The 27,440-nt window shown below is 40.2% G+C and overlaps 1 protein-coding gene across 7 annotated transcripts in view; it reads right to left on the reverse strand.

Annotated features, from left to right (window-relative positions):
* The window catches only part of synrg (synergin, gamma), a 43,825-nt gene that overhangs the window by 7,940 nt on the left and 8,445 nt on the right, over positions 1 to 27,440 (reverse strand). For 2 of the 7 annotated variants that reach the window (XM_053646453.1, XM_053646456.1), the window contains exons 7-19: positions 26,540 to 26,830; positions 25,630 to 25,905; positions 23,873 to 23,950; positions 23,543 to 23,739; positions 21,660 to 21,869; positions 21,296 to 21,423; positions 17,800 to 17,918; positions 17,480 to 17,542; positions 13,966 to 14,760; positions 4,932 to 5,456; positions 3,741 to 3,901; positions 3,517 to 3,570; positions 752 to 848 (exon numbers count right to left, since the gene is read on the reverse strand). In XM_053646453.1, the coding sequence (XP_053502428.1) occupies positions 752 to 848; positions 3,517 to 3,570; positions 3,741 to 3,901; positions 4,932 to 5,456; positions 13,966 to 14,760; positions 17,480 to 17,542; positions 17,800 to 17,918; positions 21,296 to 21,423; positions 21,660 to 21,869; positions 23,543 to 23,739; positions 23,873 to 23,950; positions 25,630 to 25,905; positions 26,540 to 26,830 (2,994 nt within the window). Of the gene's footprint in view, positions 1 to 751; positions 849 to 3,516; positions 3,571 to 3,740; positions 3,902 to 4,931; positions 5,475 to 13,965; positions 14,761 to 17,479; positions 17,543 to 17,799; positions 17,919 to 21,295; positions 21,424 to 21,659; positions 21,870 to 23,542; positions 23,740 to 23,872; positions 23,951 to 25,629; positions 25,906 to 26,539; positions 26,831 to 27,440 lie in introns of all 7 variants that reach the window. The other 5 variants (XM_053646451.1, XM_053646455.1, XM_053646454.1 and 2 more) reach the window with 4 other exon arrangements.

A 27,440-nucleotide genomic window follows, 5' to 3' on the forward strand; every position in this document is an offset into this window, starting at 1 on the left:
ATTCACTTGTTAAATCGATAACATTGACTATACAGGATGTCATGGAGGCATCAATGTTTTCCCCCTACTTTGTAGCGCACATGCATGGAGGTTGAAAATGACATAACTCTGAGATTCCACCCCGGAGTAGATTATAGTCCTACGACAGCATGTTCGCAATAGTTTAATTCCTCTTATACGACAGAAATATTTACTTATTGTTTATTAAAAGAATTTTTTTTTATCCACTTATAGTTACATTTCCTGTTGCAGGAGGTCTTGCGAAAACAAGTTACCGCTTTCCATAAGCAGCTGTTCCCTCAAAAGTCTTTATTTATTTATTTCTTTTTAATTAGAGAGTTACTGAATAAAGTGTAACGTTATCACCCTGAAAACTTTCCTCTGGATGAAAACGTATCCTTTACCTCAAAGCCCGGATGTGAAGTCTCCTTCCATGAATGGTAAATAAATGTTCCTCGTTACAGAAAGTTTCACCATAGCAACCGTTACATAAGCTGCTTTGTTAAATAACAAATAAATCTGCTTAAAACTTTTAAATGGAAATTATGTCAGCGTCTTCCACAAAGGTCTCTTTGGAGTTAGTTGTTACTATAGAAACAATAATGTATTACAAAATGGCTGCATTAATTAAAGACTGACATTACTGTCAGAGCTGCTGTGATAGAATATTAATCAACACCCTTTGACCAATCAGAATGAAGAATTTACTTAGTGATGTGATACAGTGGATGTTAATCCCAGCAGCTCTCACCTAGTAGGTACTCCATGCCTCGTGCGGACTGGATGACCTCAGTGCACACGGTGGAACTGCTGATACCATTAAGGGTGTTGTTGGCAGTGGAGATCACCTGCAGAGTGAAAGAGAGAAGAAGCAGGGGGAGGTCGAGATGCAATGAAAAATGTTGAGAGAATGAAAAGTAGCATATGAGAGAGAGAGAGAGAGAGAGAGAGAGAGAGAGAGAGAGATGAGCTTTTTTCCCCCTGACACAGATCCTTTGCTATGTAATTTTAAAGAATGTAAAAATCACAGCTATGATTAATTCTATGAATACAATGCTAGTCAAATACTAAGCATATTAGGCAAATGTGTCCCATGAAATTTATTCATTAGAGACATTTCAGCTTTTTTATTCCCGAACCTTCAACTCACAGAATTTAAACCTGTCACACTGTATCGAGCTGCCAAACCCTGAAGAGGAATAATACATAACCCCACTGGTGGGAAGGGGAGAGTACGGTAAAGAACATTTTCGATTTAGTGCTTTCACTTCAAGTCGAGAGGAAAGCACCAACTGAAAGATTGCTACTGTGAGATGGGGGAAGGGTGTTTAAAACACGTACACAACTGTCAATCATTCACATATCGACGGGACTATGTGTCGTTTTTATTGGACGGTGTGGGGGAAGAAGACTTTCGGCAAATTCTCACTTTGTGTTTTTATTCAAAATTATTCTATAATTTTATGCCACTACAAACCTTAACGGCCAAAAGTTTGTGGACACCTGACCGTCACACTGATGTCTTTGTTGAACATCCCATTCCAGGTTTAACAGTTTCGGGAAGAACCACATATGGGCGAGGTGGTCAGGTGTACACAAACGTTTAGCCATATAAACACATCTGTTTTTGTTTTTTTAAAACAAAGCCCAATTAAAGCTCGAGATAAAGCCTTAGAGGTTTATCAAGCGAACATACTTCATATCGCCAGAACACAACTTTGGCTGAAAACATGTACAGTGTTTTTAACGTAGGCTGAGGAGTTTTTGAATCTTTCAATGAATTTGATTATTACTTTGACAGTGGACCTGAATGCAAGAATCCAAGGAAACTCCAGAGCAAAGTGCAAACACAATCACTCACTGAATACAAAGCCTTTTGATTTACTTCACTCAGAAATCCACCGGTATCCTTACAGCATAGATATTGTTCAGTGTTCTGTACAGAAACTGATTATGTTAACGCAGTAATATTACACCGATCAGACAGAACACGAGGCTTGACGTTTTGGAGGTGCTCTGACCCGGTTGTCTCGCCGTCACAATCTGGCCCATGTCGAAATCGCTCAGATCCTTACGCTTGCCCATTTTTCCTGCTTCCAACACATCAACATAGAGAACTGACTGTTCACTTGCTGCCTAATATATCCATTGTCATTGTAATGGGATAATCAGTTTTATTCACGTCACCTGTCAGTGGTTTTAATGTTATGCCTGATCGTGTATTTTCCCCCATTTTATTTATTAGATGTGATTTTGGGTCTTATGCATTACTTTTCTTTAGAGATGCACCGATGATCGGCTGATAAAAGCAATTTTTCATGCTATCGGCCGATAGTTTAAAATCATCCGATGGTCAGGGCCGATTATATCCTGTCGATCAAAAGAGGGCGGGAAAACACATCAAATTCGTGCTGTGTGTAAAGATGATGTCTCTTGTGTGGAATGACGACAAAACTGCAGTTTGTAATCTCTGTAATCTCTGCGCCGATAAAATTTTACACCAGACGCTGCAGCAGTGAAGCGGGAGATTCGGCGTCGAGTCTAATTTTTTTTTTTTGTCGAGCAGCTCGCGTTTAATTAAAGCGCCAGTACACCGTTGAAAGATTTAAATGAAGACGAGTTGACAAAAAAGTATATATTGCACAGAAAAATATATTTGTAGAGTAGTATATTTCATATCCAGTTAATGTTAATATATAAAAAAGTTGATATTATATATTACCAGTTTGATGTTAATGATGAAGTAGAAATGCTTTTGTTTGTGGAGAGTGAATGTGAGACTAACAGGAGGGTTTTTTAGAATTCAGTCAATGTTAATATGAATTAATAACATTAAATAAGTTAATAATCTTACTTTAATCTTTAGAATTTAGTTCATGTGTTAATCTTAATTGGAATAATGTGTTTTCTATTTGAGACCAGTTACTGTGAAACTACTTGTTGAAATGGAGAGAATAAAGTTTTTATTTGCATTTCTTTCAGAATTGTGGAATTAATTATTATTCATTTAAAAGAAGTTATAAAAGGCAGAAATATCTGTACTGTTATCGGCCGATATCACTCTGAATAATCGGTTATCAGTATCGGCTGAGAAATTTAGTATCGGTGCATCTCTAATTTTCTTTTTTTTTTTTTTAAATGTTATATATAAAATATATATAAATATATATGTTATAAGCCCAAGAGATATCTCTCATCCTGTGGGAGTCTGTTGCTTCTCTTGAATATATTAGCTCTTCATATGCACACATACAACACTATGAACACAAACCTTTTTTAAATGATCCTAGGTTATAAGGAGCTAGGATCAGAGCACGGGGTCTAAAATAATGACTACAACAACTTTAAAAGTCGCTGATTACTGATCACCGTCATGCTGTTAAATAAATAAACAAATACACTGGCAACCCCTATCTCTACGCAGTGGAGCCCTGAGGATTAACGGTTTGAAGAGCCCTGGCACTCTTATTTGTGAGGTTTGTGTTTTGACGTGTTTGGGTACGGGTGCAGTGTTACCTGAAGAGCGCTCTCCAAGCACCTCTGCCATTCATATGCGTAGCGCTCACTCTCCTTTGTTGTCGCAGCGGAGAAGAGCGGTTGTAAAGAGTTGAGAAAGGGAGAGAGAATTCAAACGTATTCAGGTGATTATTAGAACATAGTTATGCTGAGTAAATCCAGAAAAGAACCAGTGCATCTGTCAGACTGGGAAAGAGGGACCGAGAGAGAAGAGCAGCTCTGACCTCAACCTCTCCTGTTAAGTCTTTGTACTTGTCCCGGATGACTGGCAGTGCTGGTTTCTCACTCAAGGTGTTGGAGCGATCGCGGAACTGCTGCTCAGGAGCAGGAGAAGGTGTGGAGCAGATCTCTTTCTCCCCTAGACTGTGGCTGCGCTTATGGGACCCTGCAAACACACACACACGCCCTGATTCATTAATGATGTTTCAATTACTGTTTTTCCACCATGCTTCATTTATTATGTGGGTCTCGGTATTTATCCTGTTCTTTAATTGCAACTTTCAGCCCTAAAACGTTGCTACTAATGCATCCAGGACCAGGACAGCGACCACAAATACCTCATTTGCAACAAATGATAATTATGTAGTGAAGCAGCAGGCCAGTGGTGTAGGTATAAATTATTCAGCAGATTTCACACAGAGACGTGTAGTGCAGGCACTAAACACACACACAGCACAAACAGACACGCACGCACGCACGCACGCGCGCGCGCACACACACACACACACACACACACACACTGGTGACACTGAGACAGACATTCACACTCCCAAAAGATTCACATCAGTCTCCAGGTGACCATCACATCACTAATCTTTTGCAGCACAGGACACACTCATCAGATTAACTCACAAACAGAGGACAGGGAAAACAACGAGGCTTTCATAGCAACAAAATCACTCTGACGTTGAGGAGGGGGCGGCGAGAAGCAAATAAGCTTTTATCACTGTGAGGACGCGACAATAAATGACAGCAGATTAATGAACGAGGGGGCTGTTAACGTTTGCTCGTAGCGTTTGTCTGGCTGCGTTCCTCCGTCTCTGATAAATTTGGCAGATTCTTCAGTCACAATACTGCCATCTATTGTTAGCTGGAATAACTAATGGAGCTGCTGACGGCAGCTGTGGATCCGCTACGTGCCAGCCTTATCAGGCCCAGTACACCACAGAGAGAAACTTGGTTCGGTATTGCAAAGACCAGGCAAATCTAACATCCTCAAATGTTGTTATTCAAATGCTAGCCATCTTGTTATTCATATATCATCATACTAGTTGATTATAATGCTTAAATTTTCCTTTGCTTTTATGTTACATCATATTACGTTTCTCAGCAAGCGAAAAAAAAAAACAATGTCTGCTTCTTCAGTCTGCCTTTTTCTTCCCCCAATCCCCCCACCCCCAGTGTGGCTCACTCACCTTGCACGGACAAATCAAATGTGGCGAGCTCATTCTTGATCATCTCCTCGCTGGATTTTGCTTTCGGCTGAGCACTTGCCTTGAGGAAGTCCGATTTGCCAAACTTGGGCTTGTCAGCCTGGAAAGCCCCAAAGTCGTCTGGCACCTCGGGATGTGCGGCCTCGAGACCCGGATCAGCTGCGTCGGACTTTTCTGAAACGGTGCTGGCGAAGTCACCGAAATCGTAGTCTTCTTCCTCTCTAGGTGTGTGCTGGGCGGAGCTGAAATCGGCAAAGTCAGCAAACCCTGCGTCCTCGATGGGGAACGTGGTGACTTTTTCAAGTGTGGTGTGCGTGATGTTCTCCGAGCTTCCAAACGGCGTCTCCTTCTTGTGAAGCATGGCTGAGGACGGGAGACCAGACACAGGAACTCCCAGGGCTTTCGTGCCCTGGCCAGGCAGCGCGTCGTCTTTGTCGGACCAGTCGCAGCCGGTCAGGCCGCTGATGCCGGAATTCCCGAAAGGATCGAACTTGAGATCGTCAACCTCTGAAAGAGAACAGAAACCTGTGTGGTTCCAGATCATAAATCTAAACCGCCAAACCAAACCAAACAATTAAACACAGAATTGATTCCCTATGTTCTTTTTTTCTATGTTGACCAAGATCACATTGTATATGCAGCACAAAAAAAAGGAATTTCAAGAAAGTTAAAAAATAAAATAAATAAATAAATAAATAAGAACCTGCCTTGTTTCTAGGAAATAAGTCTTATTTTTTTGTGTAAAAAGAAAAATAATATTATCAAGCATGATCTACATTAGAAAGGTAATCTCATTTTAAGAACGTATATCTAACTTCGTCTTAATAAGATCCTCCAGTAAAATAAAGCCAGATTTAACCAGTAACAAGCCAGAACAATGGTTTGCCGCTATAATATTCCAGCTGAGGTAACACAATTGTTTCCCTTATTTTAGGAGTAAGCTTGCACTTGCACAACTTAAAGAGTTTACAATAAAGCAGCTGCGTCATGGTTACGCTGAAGTCCACACTGAACTACATTACCCATCAGCCCTAGCATGTCACATGACCATCTCATACATCTCACTTATCACTCACACCTGTTCTGTGTTACCCCTAATAAGCACCCCTATAGAAGTTTTACTTTTTCAGCACCTAATTTTCAAGCGTTTGTTGTTGTCATGTGTGCTACAGCCGCTCTCATAATCCGCATGTTTGTGGGCATGTTTTCACAGTTTTGGTTGTTTGTTTTGCACTTTATTCGATAAAAAATCTGCACCTTCTACAATCCCTGACACTATGTTGCAGAGTTTTTCCCTGTTTTAATAAAAACGGCAAAAATACCAATGCTTATTTTTACTCACTTACTTTTATTACGCTGTTGGAAGAAATTGTTTTATTGTAAGCTTTTCTTTCTTTTTTTTTTTTTGCTAATTATTAAGCTTAGATTAAGGGATAAATTCTTAATCAGCTCAAACAAGAGACTAAAATATTTTAGTCTCAATTTAGTTAACTCCATCTTGAATAACTGTGTTTTCATTGCTTGTAATAAGCATAACCTGCAACCAAAGTTTGGCATTTTTGTCTACTTTTTAAGATCCAATAGCATTTTTAGTGACTAGGTATGTATGCTATTTTCAAGATTTCTTACCGAGACAGATTTTTTTTTTGTTTGTTTAATTTTTAGTAAACTAGATTTAAGTAAGCGTGTCTTGCTTGTTTCAAGAAAGGCATTTTTTGCTGTATGGAAAGTGAACATGACTCCTTCCGGAATTAAACCTGTCCAATGACTTTTGATTAAAACACTGCAGTTGTTTAATACTGCATGTTAAAGACTTACCGAGCTCATTTTAGCGTAGTTTGAACCGATTTGAATTTAAACAGGTTAGGATAATAATTTTAAGTATATATAAAACTTCTATGCCTATATACCTGTGCAGTGTGGAGACAACCTTACACAACAAAATCCCCAGTGTTGAATTCATAGCCGAAGTGTTTATAGTCCAGTTGGACTATATAAACGCTCTGGGGGTTAATTCAACACTAGGGATATTACTGTGTACCTGTGTGACACCTACTGATTACACAGCCTGGTCTACTGTAGGCATGTTTGACCCTGGCCACTACAAATGACCTGAGAAATGCTTTCAGAAATAGTTAACATCAGATAGACACTTGGGGGACACTTTTTCCAGGTACACCTACCATACAGGTGCTGGTCTTTGTAGGTCTGCAGTTACTGACTGTATCAAAGCGTCAGCCTACTTCTACCCTGTCCCTCAATGGAAAAATGACCACGCGCGACAGCAGCCATGTTTCCATCCAAGTTCCGCATTGAACTTACGCAAAAAAATGGAATATCGCATAAAACATTTGCGAATATTCCACTGCTCCGATCCCATGTGTTAAAGAGAACAAAACTGGCACATCTCGCTCGCCACCGTTTTTATTTTTCTGAGCCATTTATCAATGAACAAGTCACATGATTTGCTGAGGCAAAGTCACATGACTTGTTTGATGCACATCGAGGAACTTATTCGTTAAAAAGACTTCTTATCGAATAGTGGCTTAGCGGCTGTGGCTCCGGTGGAAGAACGGGTTGTCCACTAATCGTAGGGTTGGCGGTTCGATTCCCGGCCCACATGACGCCACATGCCGAAGTGTCCTTGGTCCAAGTTGCTCCCGGTGGCAAGCTAGCGCCTTGCATGGCAGCTCTGCTACCACTGGTTGGGGGGTGTGTGTGTGTGTATGGGTGAATAAGAAGCAGTGTAAAGCAATTTGTGGAACGGCTAAGGTTTAAAAAAAAGCACTATATAAGTGCACACCAAAAAAAAGATCCACCTCAGTTGAGCGTATCCGTTTTTTAAATGCACATTTTGGAGATTTTATTCGCATCTGGTGTTTCCATCCTGCATTTTTATCCCAGAATTTGCATAAAAATACGTGGATGGAGACATAGCTACCGCCATGGCAGTGTGTGTGTATGTGTGTGTTCCCGGTAAGACTACATCAGACTTCGCAGTTGTGCTCTGATTTTTAACCTCCTCGATGTCACTGATGAGAAACAGTCCATAAACGTGGATGAAGTGCAAATGCATGTGCATGAGTTTTTGTTTTTTGTTTTTTTTAAGTTGAGAGCAAGTTGTAAATGAGCTACAGGTAATAAACGAGGCCTAGCCCAATGTGTTATGTGACCTTTTCCCGTATTATTTAGTGTAACTGGCGAGTTAGTTCAGTTGATTGGTGTTTTCAACAAAACATGGAGTTCTGGAAGGAGACGGCGTGTGCAGTTCGTACTACAGCCGAGTGATTCTTGTGGCCTAAACAACAATGTTAAAATCATAATCCACTCAAGAAGGCAGCGTCACTGCATTGAAAGATCCAGAACGTAGAGACGGCATATTTCAGCATTCTGAGAGAAAACTCTGTTCGGTTGTAAGTGCTTCTGAGACCCAGCACAGAGTGCAACGCTCTCAATGACTACGTTTACACGGACAGCAGTAATCTAATTATCGACCTTATTCTGAATAAGACAATATTGTGATTAAGGTGTTTACATGAGTCGCATTTAGAATATTCCTTTCATGTTCCCGTGTTACATGTTATAGAACATAGATCGATTAACGTCACACGTCATTACGTCCTCACGCCACGCCGTACGACGTCCCTCCAGAATTTCACGTATCGACATACGGTTGGTCTTCGTTATGGTACCGTATACAGTTTTGGGTGTTTCATTTTCAATTTTTATGAAAGCTTCAAGTGCAGTTAATTATTTATCATGATATACGTGCAAATAAGATGACTGTTTGAAGCCATGGGCTGCGTCCCAAACCGCGTACGTACTTACTATATAGCAGCCGAAATACATGTATACTATACTATATAGTAGGTAAGTACGTGGTCTTGGACGCAGCCGTGCTTTCTTGTTTGCTGTCAAACGGTTGAGCACTGCCGTGTGTGATCGTGTCCGGTCACAAAATGCGGTGAAAACTCCCACACGACGTTAATAGTGTGATTAAGCTGTGTACATACACATCCATAATGCGACTGAAATAGGAGTACTCCACACGTCTTAATTCGATTTGTGTTTACTTTGAGTATGACCTTAATCGGATTAAGGTCATCAATAACCTGTGTTTACATGCTAGTTTCTTAATCAGAGTATCGTCTTAATATCGGATTATTGTTGTCCATGTAAACGTATTGACTGTTGCACATGACTTCACAAAGACCGCACCGTCCCTGGACATTTCACACATGTGGCCCGCCTTCTTTAAATAAATGTAAAATATGTAAGAAATAAAATAAACCAAAATAAATATTTTTAAAAAATAATAATAATAATCCCTGATAAAAAAAAAACATGAAGGAACAGCAAAGCGCTGACATTCAGACTCCAGCAATGTAAAATCTCCTTACCGAAAGAGCCACTATGTCAGTGATTATAAAATTCTACTAATTAACACCTTTTTAAAATCAGTTTATCAGCAGGCTGCGATTATGTGCATTATCTGCCCAGCAAATCACTCTGTATGCTGTTATAAACTAATAACATAATAGAAGAGGCACATTAAACCTAAACCAGCGGGCACTGCTGTCGGAGCTGCTGTTATAGAAAATGAATCTGATGATGTGTTTATTTCACGAGGCGCTCAACAGCGCTGTGGAATAGCTACAGTTAAAATTCATCAATCTTTACTGCTATGAAGGTATTGATGTGCCTTGGAGCTTTTCAGGCTCTTTTCAATGTTCGCTAAATACTAAATAACTCAAATACTCTCGCCACTCTTTTGTGTGTTAACTATCCCAGGCTTCAATGGCTTGCTTAAGTAAGACAAATTGCTGTCATTTTAGATTCCATTCATATTTAGCAGAATGTTGGTTTAGACTTCAGCAGATTTTCTGCACACCATGAAATTTGGAAATATCGTGGACTATACTGTTAAGTACAGTAACGTGCAAAAGTCTTACATCTTACAGAACCAGCCACGGTTTTTCTGGAGACTTTGACTGTTGCACCTGCATCTAAAATAAATCCAGCATCCTTTATTATGGGTTTTTTTTTTCCCCTGGGGGAAGAATAATTTATTTAAATAAATAAATAAATAAATAAATAAATAAATAAAAGTGTTCTTTTATGTAATATACTCGTTTCTTTACTGACATACAAACATCTTTCTAATGTTTGGAAATCTATAATGTTTTTGTACTGACTCGATAAGGTCATGATAGAAAACATGAAATAAAAACAAATCTATAACAAAGTTTGTAATAAGAAAAAAATAGGGTGCCTAACACTTCTGCGCAGTACTGTATAAGTTTCCACTTGAAACTTCAAGTCATTAGTCCACAATTTTTATGCATCCAAGCTTGCTAACAAATACACTGATCATTTTCCTAATCATTTCTTTTTACTTAATTATAATCGGTCGTATTCGTCGTTTTATAACCACGATACGTTTTTTTGCTCGTCTGTATTATTGCACCACATTTTTTTTTTGTTTCCAAAGAAACAACCACGACATGCTCTATATATACGGTTTTGTTTGACACGGCTGCTTGCAGAAACCATTTGTGAAATTGACAAGGAACTTGTGCAGTGTGCTTGTTTCGTGCATGGCTAAATCCACTTTGAGTCGCAAGAGGAAGAAAGAAGGAAAGGGAAGAAGTAAGAACGGCACGCATTTCCGCTACACCAGCATTCATATTTATTACGACAACATTGGCAGAGAGAGAAAGATAGGTCACAAAAAGGTCTGTTGTTACAAGAGCTTTGCCAAACACTTAAAACGTCTTTTTTTCGGTCATTATGAGAATACAAAGGCATGCAGAGTTGGGTGAAAATGGAGAGAAAAGAAAGAAGAAAAAAAAAAAAAAAAAAAAAGCAAGAACGTTAAGAGAGTATCCCGAAACCAGAACTGAGAAGGCACATTGACAGCCTAAAATGTTATCGTAGGTCAAAAGACACATTCTAGTTGTGCTGAAAAAGGAGAAAGCAAGAGAGAGAAACAGATTCATACAGAACATTTACTAAGCAAAGAGAAAAGCGGAATCAAAATACAAGTTTGCAGTTTTTCTCCCTTTGAGGAACTGAAAGCGTCATTCAAATCTTCCTCACGAGAACGTTCAGGAATTTGGTATGCGGTCACTGAATCATCTACGCGTATTCTTAGGACGTTCCATTTTAAATTGCTTCTCAAACAACCGGACTGGATTGTATTGTGCGGCATAGTGTAGATAATATTCTCGCTGCCAGGTACTCAAAGGGTTCAAAGTAAACAAAGAGGACTAGCCTATCAGAGCATTAGATTTGTTTGAGTGACAGGTGCAGAATTAAGACAGCAGAGACAGTATCCTTTTTCTCTCGCCACCTGTATGTGCAGAGCTCCTGTGCATATGCGCTAAGCAGGAACACCACAAGTGGTCCCCCCAAAAAAAATAAAAATAAATAAAGAGTGGGACCTTATTTCATCCCGACATAATGCAGAAAATGAACATATAACATTAGCATATAAAACACTGTGCAGAAATACTGATAGAAAGCAATCTCACATAAATACAAACACAATCCGGAGTATCAATCGAGTCCATCTATTTTGAAAATAAATAAGAGTATATATTCCTGTAATAAAAATACACTATTCATTGAACAGGTGTACATTTACTTGTCCGAAAACAGTACCCATTTCCACAGGTATGTCTAGAATCCTGGCAATATTCTTACTGCTTTCTTGTCAATTTCACAAATTGCAAAGGCAGGCACAAATTGCGGCAAACAAAAGCAAGGTAAGATGAGAAGTAACACGGTGTTGCCCTGTGAGAACCGCTGGAGGCTCCGTTACACGGCAATGAACCCATAACGAACTGAGGACGCATTGTTTTGGGGGCTCTGACTTGAAACAGAGATGCTGGGGAAAAGAGATACTGTCTCGTCAAAGGTTAGCAAGACATCCAGAGCTTAGTGCAGGTGCTGGTTAAATCAATACTGGCCAGTGGTTGAGCAGTGACCAGAAGGTAGTGAGTTCAAATCCCAGGACCTACAAAGCAGCGCATCTTATTCTGCCTCACTTGCTTTTGATGCAAAGCGACTAACATCAGCCAAATGAACAAATGTAAATGTATAACACCTGAGCTCTGGAATTGCTCGCTAACCAGACTAGAGACAGCTGTAGCAGGAATACAACCCACCAAAATAAATAAATAGATAGATAGATAGATAGATAGATAGATAGATAGATAAATAAATAAATAAATAAATAATATGACCAATTTTCATAGAACACAGTCAAGCTCAAGGATGTATGAAGCTCTGAGTTTAGGGCTTTTGGAGCACTGAATTTATGTGACTCTTCTTACGGGGACTTATTTACCACTAGCAGGCGACAATAAGGCAACGGGCCTTTCAATCGATTTACCTCTAGCCCCGTTCCAGCAGGCTCGGAAACACTGCATCTACCCTCAGTGCTTCCTGATACTGGGACGATATCTTCATAGGTTAATGGAATGATGTAATGCCTTGCATGAAAACTAGACGACATGAGCCACAGAGGGTGAGATGTGACGTAAATTAATGATGATTGACCGGAGAGAAGGAAATGATCCATATGAAAGAAGTCCTATTAAAACCGTGCTCACAGTGCACTAACACGCCTAGAAAGAAAAGCCCATTGCCAAGAAGGAGCATCAACATTTCATCAGAAAATGCTGATAGATGCCAACCAAAAGATAATCTGTCTCCATTTTAAATACATCAATATATTAGATACAAGTTACAAATAATTTAAGTCTGGTACTCAACTTAATGCTTCATGTTCAAACTGCAGCAATAAATGTCCTCACTTTTGCCAGATCAAGCTGTGATTCCCAATGACTGGATGTTTGTAAATGCCTTAAGCTGAAAAATGGCTCTGGATAAATAGTGATTAGATCTCAGGGCTGGTTTATAGTAAAGTAGAGTTGGTAATAAACCATGGTTAAAAACGAAAACCCATTTAAACCAATCCGGCAAACCATTAATTATTTGCTGTTGACACCATTAAAAGCTTCATCGTTCTGCTATTTTGGGCGTGCCCCATTTTTTTTGCTCAGGCGTGTAGTAGCAGAGTGTGAAAACGTTGAGCAGTAGTGTTCTACGAGCCGCCGTGGGCAAAACGAAACGAGGCTGCGGGCTGGATTTGGCATGCAGGGGTGTTTGACATGTTCAAGAAAGACAAGTTCATTTGTGGTCATCTCTGGAAATTCTTCTGACTATGTTACCACTTATAAAGAACCTGCACAATACTGAGAGCCGAATCATGCGCTGTGAGCCCAGGGCAGTAAAATAAATTGTGTCACGTCTCTACCCCAGAGCTGAACCTGAAGCCTAACATCCGATGAGTTGTTTTGGGAGAAATGTGGCCACCTGACTACTAGTATGTTTGCAGTTCAGTCGAAGAGCAGTGAAGCTACAGGACATTCATTATAACGGGGACACTGGCGATCATTTCTGACACAAGCATTAGTGTTGGAGAAAAGGTGGGTCGTGACACCCTAAGTGAAGCCGCAGAACAGAGAACCAGTCACCTGATTCATTGTACGCGATGATGTTAGAGGTTGTAGAGAGATTATTATTAGTATTATACTTTCCAATTAGATTTCCAATGTAGAGACCCCACTGCCACTTCAGCCTAAGACCAAGCTTCATTTACATGTGGAAAACCAGAGAAATACTGCTAATCACTAATACTGATCATCTTCAAATAGAAGCTCAGGCTAATCAAAAATGATTTTAAAAAAAATCAATCAATATAGAATTATAAATAAATAAATAAATACTGTGTAAATGGAAGGTGATGAATGAAATGAGATGATATGGTATGTGCCAAGCTTTCTATATATCAGAAACATTTAGCCACTCATATCTAAATACTACTCCTCTCTATATACTGCTGGAGATCTGACTGTAAGAGGGCCATGAAAAAGGCCTGACTGGAGTGTGGAGTGTATATTGGTATGTGTACGTGTCTCTCACCACAGCAAGCGGACTAATTCCTCACCTGTGGCGGGGGGCTGATGAGAGCTCAGGCCTGGCAGGTCCAATGAACTGTCAGATGCACCATGCTTTAGCTCTCCGGCTACGTCTGATAACTTCATGTCCAGCTGCACGGAGAGCGCGTCCTCCGAGTCATCTTTTCCCACGCTGCTGCCGCCAATAGAGGGCAGATCCAATGACTTAACCGAAGCAGAGTCCTCCTTGGCCTGTTTGAAAGCCGCCATTTTGTCTACCAAGCTTTTCTCTTGGAATTTGGACGACTGAAAGTCAGCAAAGTCATCGCTCTCCTTGCTGCTCTCATTCGGCTGCTTCCCAGGGTTACCGAACGACAGGAAGTCGGCAAAGTCGTCCTGTGCCGCTGTTCCTCCTCCCCCAGATCCTCTCTGAGCTGAGGCAGTTGCCTCAGAGGCAGAAGATGAGGAGGAGGAGGAGCCAAAGAGTGCAAAGTCACCAAAGTCATCTGGTTTGGGGCCTGTGGACGGAAGGAGCAGCGAGGGCACCGCGGAGGAAGAGGAGGAGGAATTGGAAAAAGATGGGGCTTTAGAGTCGACAGTGGAAGGTGGAACAATGGAGGAAAAGAGGTCCAGGTCTGACATGTTTAGAGGGTTTTTAGGTTGTGCCAGAGATGCTGGCTGGGTCTGGGATTGAGAGTGAGAGGGGCCGAAAGGAATTGGAAAAGAAGCGGGTTGGAATGTCTTGGCCTGGTCTGGAGGGTCTAGTGGAGAAGTGCTGTTGGCCGTTTTAAAGTCGGTGAAGCCATCGTCGGCACCAACGGACTTGAAGTCAGCAAAACCTTCCCCTGAAGATGGGAAAAAAAATAGGAAGGAAACAATTAAAAGGGTGCTGTGACAGCAGTTCATAGTGGCTACAAAAGGCTACTGACTGGCACAACATTCAAGCCTGGCCAGCATTCAAGCCTCCCTTGACCTGATTTTCTTTTTTTTTTAATTATTATTATTTCACAATCCTACAAAGAAAAGAAAAAAAAAAACCAAGTGTACTTTCAGCTCTGAGGTACATCAGACACTCCAGTTGAAATAAATAAATAAATCACTCAGTGAGTCACTCTGTGCATGAGGAGACTCATAGGGAAGAAAGAAAAAACACAAAAGAGCACCACACAACAGAAGCACTTCAAGCCACTCACATACGTAAACATTTCATGCACGGAGACGTGATTCAGGACATTAAGAGGTTATGCCTCACGGAGATGTGGTTCTCTGTAGAAGCATGTACTGTAATCTCCATATACTGTGTTCTGATCTCATAGGGAAAAATAGCAGTTCTCAATGTTCGGGCAAGTTTTAATCCGTTTTAACGCGATCAGAACAAAATTGTTAGAATGGTGCAGAGATAGAGTTGCTCTATCAAGCTACAAAACATACTCAGTGTGAAGGAAAAGGAAGCAGAAAGAAAACACTGAGTATACGTTCGTGGAAAAGAGGCCAATACCACTGTTAACTTACTGGAGCGCTCAGAGTTGCTCCCATTGGATTCTGTTCTAGTAAGATAGGGACAAACACATATACCTGCATGAACATACGTAACTTCATGTGGAAACAGAATCACATTTAGGCTGAGTCGAAGCCACAACTGCTTTAACAGATGGGAACAATAGCATATCCGATAGCGAGGCCCATATTTATCAAAATCATTGGTGTACTGATATAAAAATCACCGTTTCTATGTTTACACGCAAAGTGCCAACTTTACCATAACAAAGTAAAGTGTGCGAATCCAGTCAGCGTGTGCAGCTTTTTAATAGCATCGGTAACGTGTTCTACAGTGTTTCTTTGCGATTGTTAAACAGAACATCGAGAAGAAGTACTGCAAAGTTGTGTAGTAATGTTGCGCAGCATTTCATAAATGTATAACGTTCAGGCACAAGCATGCTTTGGTTGTTGAAAATAACAGACAATGCACACATTCTGCACTGATTGAACAGATATATATAATACCTTTTCATTTACGTGTTAAAATGTAAAGCCCACTGTTTGGAAATAACTGCACAAGTTGTTTACATTTTATCCAAGCTTTTCTTTCTTTTTTTACTATTATTCTTCCCCGCCTCCGGTGTGTATGTTCTGCATAGGGTTGTCACGGTACCAAATTTACAGTACTCGGTACCAATTTCGGTACCAAAGCAAAACACAAAAACATGCTAATTGAACAACACACTATTTTATTAATAAAGTTAAATATCAATATATAATGTATTTTTAAAAATGCCATTCTGTGTACTTCAAGTACATCACCATTATTAAAGCTACTAGAGTTCTCCAGACAAGAGTAGAAATGTGTTTCTGACTGACTGATATTAAAGACAAACAGTGCTAACCACACATCTGTTCTTTTCTAACACATAAATTTCAGATATATCGCTCATCAAAAGCCTCTGGTGTGTAAAATTAGTGAACCCCATCATGTCCTCCCATTTATTTTACTCCAATAAAAGTTAAAGCATTAAATGGTTAATAAGGACTCCTGACTGTATTAGCGTTAAACGCGCGTATGCTAACATTAAGTGAGCAAAAACGAGGATGTTTTCTTGCAATAATACACTCGAATTAAACTATGCTACAACATTTATAATGCAACCGCTTCCATCATTTTAAACTCACCTGCTTGAATAAATACTGCGGTTAAGCAGCCACTCCTCCTGAAAGCACGGTTAATCTATCAGCACATCAATTTTAGGGGCGTGGCTTTTACACACTTAGCGGTAACACTACCGAAAGCGGAAAACGAGCATCCGAGAGAAATACATGTATTTCGCGTACTATATAGTAGGTAAGTATGCGGTCTCGGACGTAGCCATGGCGACCGGTGGAGCTGCTAATGCTTTGGCTCCAATGTCTTCTTGTTGCACGGTGCACCCATGAAAAGTTCCCGACTGACCACCTGTCAGGCAGCGCGTCAGTACCAGGTTGACCCGGTACTGATGAAAATCTGGTACCGTCAACCTTTTCTCTTTTTAGTACCGACACTTTTGACAACCCTAGTTCTGCATGTACGCCTGATGAAAACGCGTGTTACTGTGGTCAAGCCATATCCTCAAAAAGTTAGTTTGGAGCCCATCCTACTGCTAATCCAATCACAGATTATAATGTGTAACATGGACATTGTTTTCCTGCACAACTGCTTTATGTGCGCGCGCTGATTCCGATAGTAAAAGTAATCACACCCGCGTTTACATGGCTATTACTCTTCTGTTTAATGGAGTATTAAAAGGATATTAACCCACCACATTCAATCAGATCTTTCATCCATTCTGGCTTCAATCGGTTTACTCTATTCCGATCGAGGTGTTTACACGGATGTTTTTTAATCCGATTACGCCATCAGGCAGATCATCAACAGACTATAACGCTGCATGTAAAACAAGCCGCTGTAACTTTGTTACACCATACAGGTTCAGACACGGATCCAAAATCAATCTCTGCAAACATGTATAATTATGGGTCAAGACCTTAATGTGTATGCTGCGTATGCGCTGTGTAAGAGCGGAAAATGCTTACCAAGTGGCTTTCTGTCTGATGGATGCTCCAGCTCTCTGAACACACTGTATTTGTCTCCAAGGTCTAAAACAAAGACAAGTAAACCTTCAGGAAATGATAAAACAACAGTGTGACTGTCTGCGTAATATAAAGTATACACATAATATAGACAACAAATCTTTGAGCAACTCTATTGCGACAGGAATAAAGAAACCCTTACGACAATAAAGACGTCAGTAAGACATTAGTAGAAGCGGAAACTAAAGTACTATAAGGCGAAGGAGGAATACAGAAAGGGTGTGTGTGTGTGTTTGTGTGTGAAAATGTGTTGTGTTCTGTACCTGAGACAGGAGGTGTGGATTCTGTAGGATGCTCCACGGACAGGTTTTTAAACACTGCATACTTATCAGAGGTAGAAGAGGATGAAGAGCCAGACACTGGAGTCAGCATGGTTGGAATGCTGCAACACACAAACACACACACATTCAGGCTACACTAGTTTTTTTTTGGCTTGTTTTTTTTTTTAAATAAATTTCCATTCTAGGTAAAACACCCCAGAGTTGCCACCGACCCATCATTAAAATTATGGAGCAGCTGTAGCTATAGACACTGGGATTGTAGTGAACAGAAAAGCCGTTCTGAATGATCTTCCCTTTCTGCTTTTACCTGATGAACACAGGACCTTTGGGTGCAGTTTAGAAACTGGACGAGCTTAATCAGCTGTTCAATGAAACAGGTTCATTGGCAAAGACGCCAAAACTTAATTAGTCTTCCTGGTGGATTATTAAAAGCTCCTACGAAGTGGCCACAATACGATGCTCTAAGACACTCAGGAGATACCCACTGAGCAGAAACAGATTCTCATAAGCATTATGTAACATGACTGGATGGCAGTGTGTAAAGGTGTATTCAGAACAATGCACTGACAGAACAGACATACAGTGAGGGGAAATATGTAATCTGACACTTTGTCTTGGTTATTTAATATATCTATACACACATGCATACACACAAATATACACACACACACACAAATATACACACACACAAATATACACACACACACACATATATTATATATATATATATATATATATATATATATATATATATATATATATATATACACACACACACACACACATACACATATATATATATATATACACACATATATACATATATATATATATATATAGAGAGAGAGAGAGAGAGAGAGAGAGAGAGAGACACAGACATCTGAAGGTGTATGATTAAATGTTTGAAATCAATGTCGTAGACAAAAATATAATTGTGCCGACAGTTTTCTAATGAAAGAAATTAATAACATTTTATTTAAAAAAACAATATTTTCAGACGGCAAAAAGGGCGTCTACGTACTTTGAAGATGCTAAAATATTAAATGATTCTGATTTATTTTGGATTTTTTTTATCACAACACAATCAAGAAATATAAAGATTTCACAACATTAAAGACCATAAATAAAGTTATGTGTAATAAAGTGGAATGACAGGAAAAAAGTATTGAACACGCTAAGAAAAAGCAGTTCTCTGAGGCAAGGTAAGACAAGGAACCAGCTGAAATCCATAAGTAATTATACCCCCTAGCTGTGCAAATTAATATCAGCTGGGTTAGTAAATTGATGGTCTATAAAAAGGCTTTTCGTTACCAAGGTATCGCACAAGTAACATCTCATGATGGGTAAAACCAAAAAGCTCTCCCAAGACCTTTACAACCTTATGGTTGCAAAACATATTGATGGAATCGGATACAGACGTATTTCAAAACTTTTGAATCCTCCAGTAAACACCATTGGGGTCATTATCCGCAAGTGGAAGCAACATCACTCCGTCATCAACCGGCCACGCACAGGAGCTCCTTGCAAGATTTCTGACCAGGGAGTCATGAGAATAATCAGAAGAGTAGCCCAAGAGCCAAGGACCACTCGGAAAGAGCTCCAGAAACACTTGGAGGCAGCAGGTGCCATCGTCACAGAGAAAACAATAGGCAGTGCACTTCACTACTCACGCTCACACCACAAGACTCCATTACTAAAGAAAAGGCATGTCGAAGCTCATTTAAAGTTTGCTGCAACTCATTTGGACAAGCCTATGAAATACTGGGAGAGTGTAGTCTGGTCATACGAGAGCAAAATTTTATCTTTTTGTCCGTCATACTACACACCATGTTTGGAGAAGAAATTTCCCTGCACATCACCCTAAAACACTATACCAACAGTGAAGTTTGGAGGTGGAAGCCACATGGTGTGGGGCTGTTTTTCATCACATGGTACTGGCAGACTTCATATAATTGAAGGAACGATGAATGGAGCCCTTTACCGAGAGATTCTTGAGAAGAATCTGCTGCCATCCACCAGGATGATGAAGATGAGACGTGGGTGGAGCTTCCAGCAGGACAACGATCCAAAGCATACAGCAAAGGAAACTCTCAATTGGTTTCAGAGAAAAACAATCAAGGTGTTAGAACGGCCCAGTCAATCACCTGACTTGAATCCAATTGAACAAGATTTACAGACAATATATTTGGAAGAATGGGCCAAAAATCACACCTGAATACTGCGGCCGATTAATTTCTTCATACAGGAAGTCCCTTGAAGCTGTTATTACAAACAAACTTTTCCACTAAGTATTAAACAAATTTCAGTTAGCGTGTTCAATACTTTTTTCCTGTGTCATTCCACTTTATTACACATAACTTCATTTATGGACTTCAATGTTTGGATTTCTTGAGTTAATACCAAAGTGAATATCCTCACTGAAAATATATTTACTGAAAACAATGTTAATGCGTTCAACACTTATTTCCCCTACTGTATAAACGCTGCAAAAAATTACAAAAGACATTATATAAAATGGGGAAATTGGGAAGATTTCATGCGGCACAGCAATCATGGTGAAGGTGAAGGTGCTTCTTAGTGGACAACATCTGTAAACAACACCTGGATGGAAAATGCTACAGAGCCATAGCAAAAGACCTTAAACATTCTCATCAGTACATTTGGTTTGATAACAGGCAGGTGAAATGTTCATAGAATCACATCATCCTTGGACAGATGCATCACCCAAGATTTCACACCTAATTGATAAGGAAGGTAAGAAAGACGCTAGCAGTCACTTGAAAAGAGTTGCAGGAAGACCCAAAAGCAGCAGGAACAGCAGTTACATAGAGAATACTAAGCACCGCAATAATCTCCGTTGCTATATCCTAATAAAACTCCCCGGTTAAAAAAAAAGAGGCACAGAGACGCACATCTAAAAGCATTTAGACAAATCAGAACTCTTTTGGAACAATTTATGCTTGTCATGCTTTGGACAATAAGGGTTGTGCGCATGATCCCAGCACCATGTCCACAGTGCAGTACGGAGGGGGGCACATGATATGGAGCTGCTTCTCTGAAAAAGGTACTGGGTCATTTCACACAAAGAGAGCGATATACGGGGACAGATTAGGAGAGGAGAACTGAAACTCGTCAGCCAAGAAACTGAATTTAGAGAGAAGATGGACATTTCAACATGACAATGACTCCAAATGACTCCTTGCATGGTCTAGCCAATCTCCTGACTTCCCTTTGACAATTAACGGTAGATTTTTAAATTGGAAGTACATCAGAGGGACTATCTTAACTTTGGGGAATTGGAGACAATTTGTCAAGAGGAATGGGACAAAAAGCTGACTACATAAAGCTAATTACTTCTTACCATGAACATCTCAAAGCTGTAAACAGTGTCTTTGCCGAAACAAACGTGTCTGATACTTATTTCTCCTCGCTGTAAATGGAGAATGGAGAACGAGTGACCAGTGTTCAGCTCTCATACCTGCTTTGAGAGGAGGTCACGGTGGGGAATGCTCCACCTGTCTCTCCTTGGAAATCTGTGAATGAATCATCTCCAGCTTTTGGAGCCTCCTGAAAGTCCTGGAAATCATCATCATCCACTTTGGTTCCCTTTGGGGGAAAAAAGCAACATACCAGTGCATAAGCTTTCTTTGTCTCAAATTGGACAACTGTTAGAGTCAGATTAAAGGTACGAGAGCTACTCGACAAGTTAAGGTTTACAGACTTCCCCAGAATTAGCTGTTCCGATACTGGAACTCAACAACTTGTGCAAGATTTGATACTTTGAGGTGTCTTCAAACACCACAGCAGTCAGATATGTCGACACATGTGTTCAAGCAAGTTACCTGGACAGGAGGGAAGTTGGCGATGAAGCTGTTGGAAGGTTGTGCCAGTGAGTTGGAGGCCATGGGCATGACAGCAGGCGTAGCAGGGGGCATTATGGGCTGCTGGTGCGTCAGAACGGTTGGCATAGTCATAGTCAAAGCAGGCAAATTGGGCACTGGAGGAGTAGGGAACTGACTCAGGATGTCCAGGCTCATCGCTGGAAGCCCACTCTGGAACAAAAGACCATCAGAGCTACACAACAGTAGATTCACAAACTAATTCATTTATATCTAAGACCTGATTAAAAAAAAATATACAATACTGAACTGTGTTTTAAACAGCAGCATTGACTGATCTTTAAACACTGATCCAAAACCAATCACGTTTGTGGGTTCTGAGAGTGTTGTCAAACCGACACATAAAGCTTGTCATAAAAAAAAAAAAGGATTAATTTATCTCACAATGTAAACATGCTGTCCAGTAGGGCTGCAACGAACAATTATTTTGATAATCGATTAATCCGTCGATTATTCCTTCGATTAATTAAAAGGCCTATTTTTATTTTCTGTATTATTTATTTAAACGTTGTTTCACGTTCTGCCCAATGTTTTCCTTCAAACATTGTGCAAATTGACGCCTAAGAAAAAGGTATTAAATGTAACTGTGTAGGCTACGCTATAAATTGTACAAAGGATTTTTTTAAAAAAATATTAACGTTATATTTTGAAAAAAACAACTGATTGTCCACAAGCTATAAAGCAGAAGTTAAATCACTGTATTAAAAATGCTAAGAAAGTTTGTGCTTTTGTTTTTTCTAAGTGTTAAGTGGTAAGAGGTTGAATGTTCTGCAGTAACACACACATTCACTCATTTAAACACAGTAACATGTTAATTTATTCTGTAAATGTATGACACTTCTTACATTTCTATACAATTACATGTTATAACTCATTACAGTTACCACTCACATAAAAACACCATTACTTTTGTTTCTAAATATAGCATCAAACAACATATTTGATCAAAATGAATATTTTAGTCAGAGTTATTGCGCTTCCTTTCTATCGTGTGCTGTTTGATTGACGCGCATGCGTGGACTCCGCTCGTTCAGTGAAGTTTAATGGAGATTCTCTCACTGTCAGGCCTTTACGTAAATTGGAAATACTGCCGTGAATTTGTAACATGTACAGATAAGGATATAAAGGTAAAAGTGTCATTTCTGTGCTGAAGAAAACATGTCTGGAAGACATTAAACAGCACACGTATCTGTCGCAGCGTCTGACACGACAAGCTGCATTAATACACTTACGAGTTTGTTTGAAGCGCTTTATATAAAACATTCTCATGTTTTGGATGACCTGGATCGTACACTTTTCCTGCAGCAGCTCACTCTGTGAGCTCAGATACAGTTTATTCTTTTAAATGAGTTTTTCACCATTGTGAAGTGACCTCACTGACGAGGTTATCCACAGTGACGTCACAGACCCAACTCATCCATAATGAAATTCATTCTCGATTATTTTAATGATCAATTATTATCGATTAGTTGTTGCAGCCCTACTTTGCAGGTAAGTATTTACATCATGGGCAAACATTTTCTGCCTTTCTGATCAGCAAGTATTAAACCTCCTTCAACCCTCGGCACACCTCACTTCACCAGGAGCAGACTGAGAGGTTTTCCTAAATTATTCATTAAAGGCGAATTCCATTTTTTACATTCATCACCTGTAGCACAAATCCCCCAACCCCAAGCTCCCTAAAGATGACAACTTACATTACCAAAAAAAAAAAAAAAAAAAAAAGCAATGATAGCTCCGCCCACCCCGAGTGGTCAGCTGTTGCGTTTGCACTGAAGCATTTTGTCGTGCTTTAAAACAATATGTTTGCATCAACTCTATGTTACCTGTGCTACACCGATCAAGGCCAGCACGGTGTACAGCTCCTCCTTGGTCAGCTTGCCCGGTGTGGTACGATTGGCTGAGGCCCAGATCTGACCCAGAGCCTCTCGGGGCAGCCCCGATGACATCAGGATGGGGTAAAGTTTGGCTGTGTCGATACCTGCTGGAGTCATTGTAAACTCCAGAACCTTCTTGAACATCTCTGTGCAAAACACAGAGACACACAAGCACACAACCCTTAAGAAAACAATTGTAAACAAAAGAAGGCACACACATACCAAAAAACAAACAAAAAAACAGTGCTAAGACATTAAATGGACTCCATTTCTAATTACCTGGAACAAGAGAGTCGTTGTAGAGCCAGGCTGGCAACAAGGACTGCATTTCTTGTTGGGGATAAACACCAACACCTGCTTGTAGTAAGAGAATGATGCAGTGAGAGGTGGAAGCAGAATCTTAAACTAAAGCATGCTGTTCATCACATCTCCTGCAGTACTCAGTGCAGATGTTTCCCCCATTTCTTCAGCAAGACTCTCTCGGACAGCACGGATTAAGTAGCCGTTTTCATTGATCTGAAATCATGTCATGTTAGTTCATTTGTAAAAAGACAAGAAACTGCTGATCAGTATGATCCCTATAGAAGTTGGCAAGCACGAGAAGGCCAGCAATGCAGAGACAGAGCACAGTGTGAGCAGGCGGATCTCCAGAGGATCTCCAGGGACAGTGTCCAGCTCTCCACACTGTTAGTAAAGCAGGTGTCAGGAATCTCTAACGAGGATTGGCTTGAGGGAGGAAAAACTCCCTGCACTGGTGGAAAAGTGGGTTCGTTCCGAATAGTTCGAGAAACCATGCGGTCATTACCTTAGGAGACGTCACTGAACCTGTCTATTTATGCTTAGGAAAATGATGTTAGACATCCAGGACTGGGCAGAAAAGTTTATAAAAAAAAAATAAATAAATAAAATAAATTAAAAAAAACACAGCTTTCTTTTCCCGAAAGAATTTCTCAATCTTTCTTTTTTTTTTGTATTCAGTCACATTCCCTATAAAAAAAATTAAAAAAAAAGTTTGACACATCTTTTAATCCCATAGATACCACAGAACTGTTTAATTTTTCGAATTGGTCTTAAGGTGTTGATTAATTTGCCAGACAAATGACAGATTTTATATTAATCTGATCATTCTAATACATTATCATTTCTCTAGTAACAGCTAATTCATAGAGACTTGCATGGCCAAGACGCTACAGAATCTTAGAATAATAAAAACTGGTTAAAAAATGTACCGTTATTTTAAAAAAATAAAATAAAAAAATAAAAAAATCCACAATTGTCGATATGGGGACATTTCTGTAGAGACCTTTATATAATAAGCAGTCTCCAGTGTCAGATCTTTGTAACGGTCAACAAGTTTTCTTTAGAACGGCGTGCGTTCTCATTTATCGGGAACATGACGAGCTGCAGTTTTTTGTGTTATTAACTTCAAAAGAAAGGTAAAAGAGAGGCTGGTGAGGGAACGACTGTTCATAGCCGCTACAGCGTAAGTAGTAAGAAGAACTCATTTGTTTTGCGGCTGTTCCACAACATTAAATGTATTTTTTTTTTTTTTTTTTTTTTTTTTTTTTAAAGTATCCTTCTTTAATAAATAAAAAAATGTCATCCTTGACAACTCGCTGCAGTATAAAAGGAATACAACGTTTTGGGATGTGCCGTTATTGGGAATTATGTGCCGTTATTGGATAAAACAGTACCTGCGCTTTGTGATGGACCGCATCACACCACCCGGTCATTCATTATTTCCCCATTACAGCACACCCAGCCATGTTTTATTCCCTACCGGACATTCAGCTCCTAAGCACTAGGATTCGGTTAGTAGGAAATTTGTTTATGTGTCGAGAATAATCAAAACATATGCATGCAGTGGAGATTGTAAATAAGAAAAGCAGAGCCCCATTGGAAAACGCATCCTCCACAAGAATTTGCAGAAGCACTTTATGATTAGTAGAGCGAGAAAGACTGAGAGCACAGCTGCAAGTTGAACTCCGCCGAGTTTGAACGACAGACGTGAGGTACACGAACTGCTCTGCTCTCACCACTAGCACTTGATGACTGATGGAGCGGAGCTTCTGCTGCTGTGGGAGCTGGGGAAGCAGCTGGAGGCTCAGGAGTCTTCTCCACAGTGAAGGCAGCACTGAGGTCATCGGCGCTCTTGGCCCAGTTGCGAGCTTTGGAGCTACTCTGGAAGCGTACTGATACTTGAGGTCTGGGAGCCAGTTCAGACATGACCTGGCAGGGCTTAAAGTTAACCTGAGCCTTCTTATCGGCTGTTAGATCGCACGAGGAGAAGAGCTTCTCGTCCAGAGACGGGCCTGAAGAGCAGGGCAAGGAACTGCTAGAGTTACCATTGGAGCTGAAAGCATCTCTAGTTTTATCATTGATACCTTTATGCAAAGTTTAGTTCTAAACTTAATTCGGCAAACTGTCTGGAAATAGTCTAAATTATGCAACTTGTAGTTTTAAAGCTTTGGATTGGCTCTGAACTCCGCAGGACGGCCTAAGCGAAGCACCTGACAACATTACATTATAAAGTAATGGCCTTCCTGGACACACTCAATATGAAACCATATGAAAAATGATCAACTATAATATAATAAGCAAAAGTTTCACACTGTCAGGACATTGTTACTGTTACATACAGAACTGTTGTGACTGTGCACTCCAGAAGGAGCCAAATGTCTCAGTGAGAACATGACTAGCTCGTCAGACTCTGCAGCACTAACAGCAGCGCATCAGATACCTACAAAGGTGGGGAGCGTCCACAGCTCTCCTCCAGCTCAACGTTATGACAATGAGTCAATGATATGACTAGGATGTGACTTGGACACACATATATGTTGCCTATAAATGCAGCTCTTGGGTCATAATCAAAGCAGCAATCACATTTCAAGCGCTAATGAGAATGAGAGATGAGGAAATAAAAATAGAGAATGAGACAGGCGTTACCTTGGAACGTAGATTGGGAGCTGGAGATGACAGAAGAGTGGTGAGGGACAGTGAGTGTGGGCAGAGAGGGAGCAAGGGAAAAGGAAAGAGGGCTGGAAGAGGGCCGCTGCCCAGGTCCTGTGTCTAAAGGTGACCTACTGACACCTGAGGAAGAGGAGGGCAGAGGGAGGGAGGAACTGGGAAAGGAGGCCTCATTAGGGCCTTGTATAAAGTCACTAAATTCATCATCCTCCTCTGCGAAAGCAGGGGAGAGGGAGTGTGGTGGGACAGAGGAGTGAGATGGTGATGAGTCTGCAAACACAAACAAAATAGTGAAACAGGCACAACGCACAGCACACACGGTGTGTTTAACGGATGAACTACAGTGTCACAGGGGACAGGAAGGGGTATTTTTACACATACATGTGAAAAATTAAGTACACCCCATGGAAATTGTTGGCTTTTTTTTTTATCATAAGCAAACATTTGAATATCTTTGAAACAGTGTCTATTAATGAAGTTGATATACTTCATGATATAACAAAACCAAAAGGAAAATGAGCTTTTTCGATAATTTAATCAACAGAAATACACAAAATAGATAATATAAGTACACCCTTGGCCTCAGAAGTTAGTATCGCCCCATTTAGCAGAAATAACTTCATGTAGACGTTTTGCATAACTGTGACTACTCTTCCATGCAATATTCTTTCCGTTGCAAGATGTTTGAGGGTTTTCTTGAATGTACTGAAGGTTTAAAACCCCCCCCCCCCCAGAATATTTCAATGGGATTTAAATCCGGGCTTTGACTAGGCCATTCCATAACCCTCCATTTCTTCTTTTTGATCCATTCCTTGGTGGATTTGATAGTGTGCTTAGGATCATTATCCTGTTGAAATGTCCACTTTCAGACCAATGGCCT

The sequence above is a fragment of the Ictalurus furcatus genome, chromosome 17, assembly GCF_023375685.1.
Source record: "Ictalurus furcatus strain D&B chromosome 17, Billie_1.0, whole genome shotgun sequence".
NCBI lineage: Eukaryota > Metazoa > Chordata > Actinopteri > Siluriformes > Ictaluridae > Ictalurus > Ictalurus furcatus.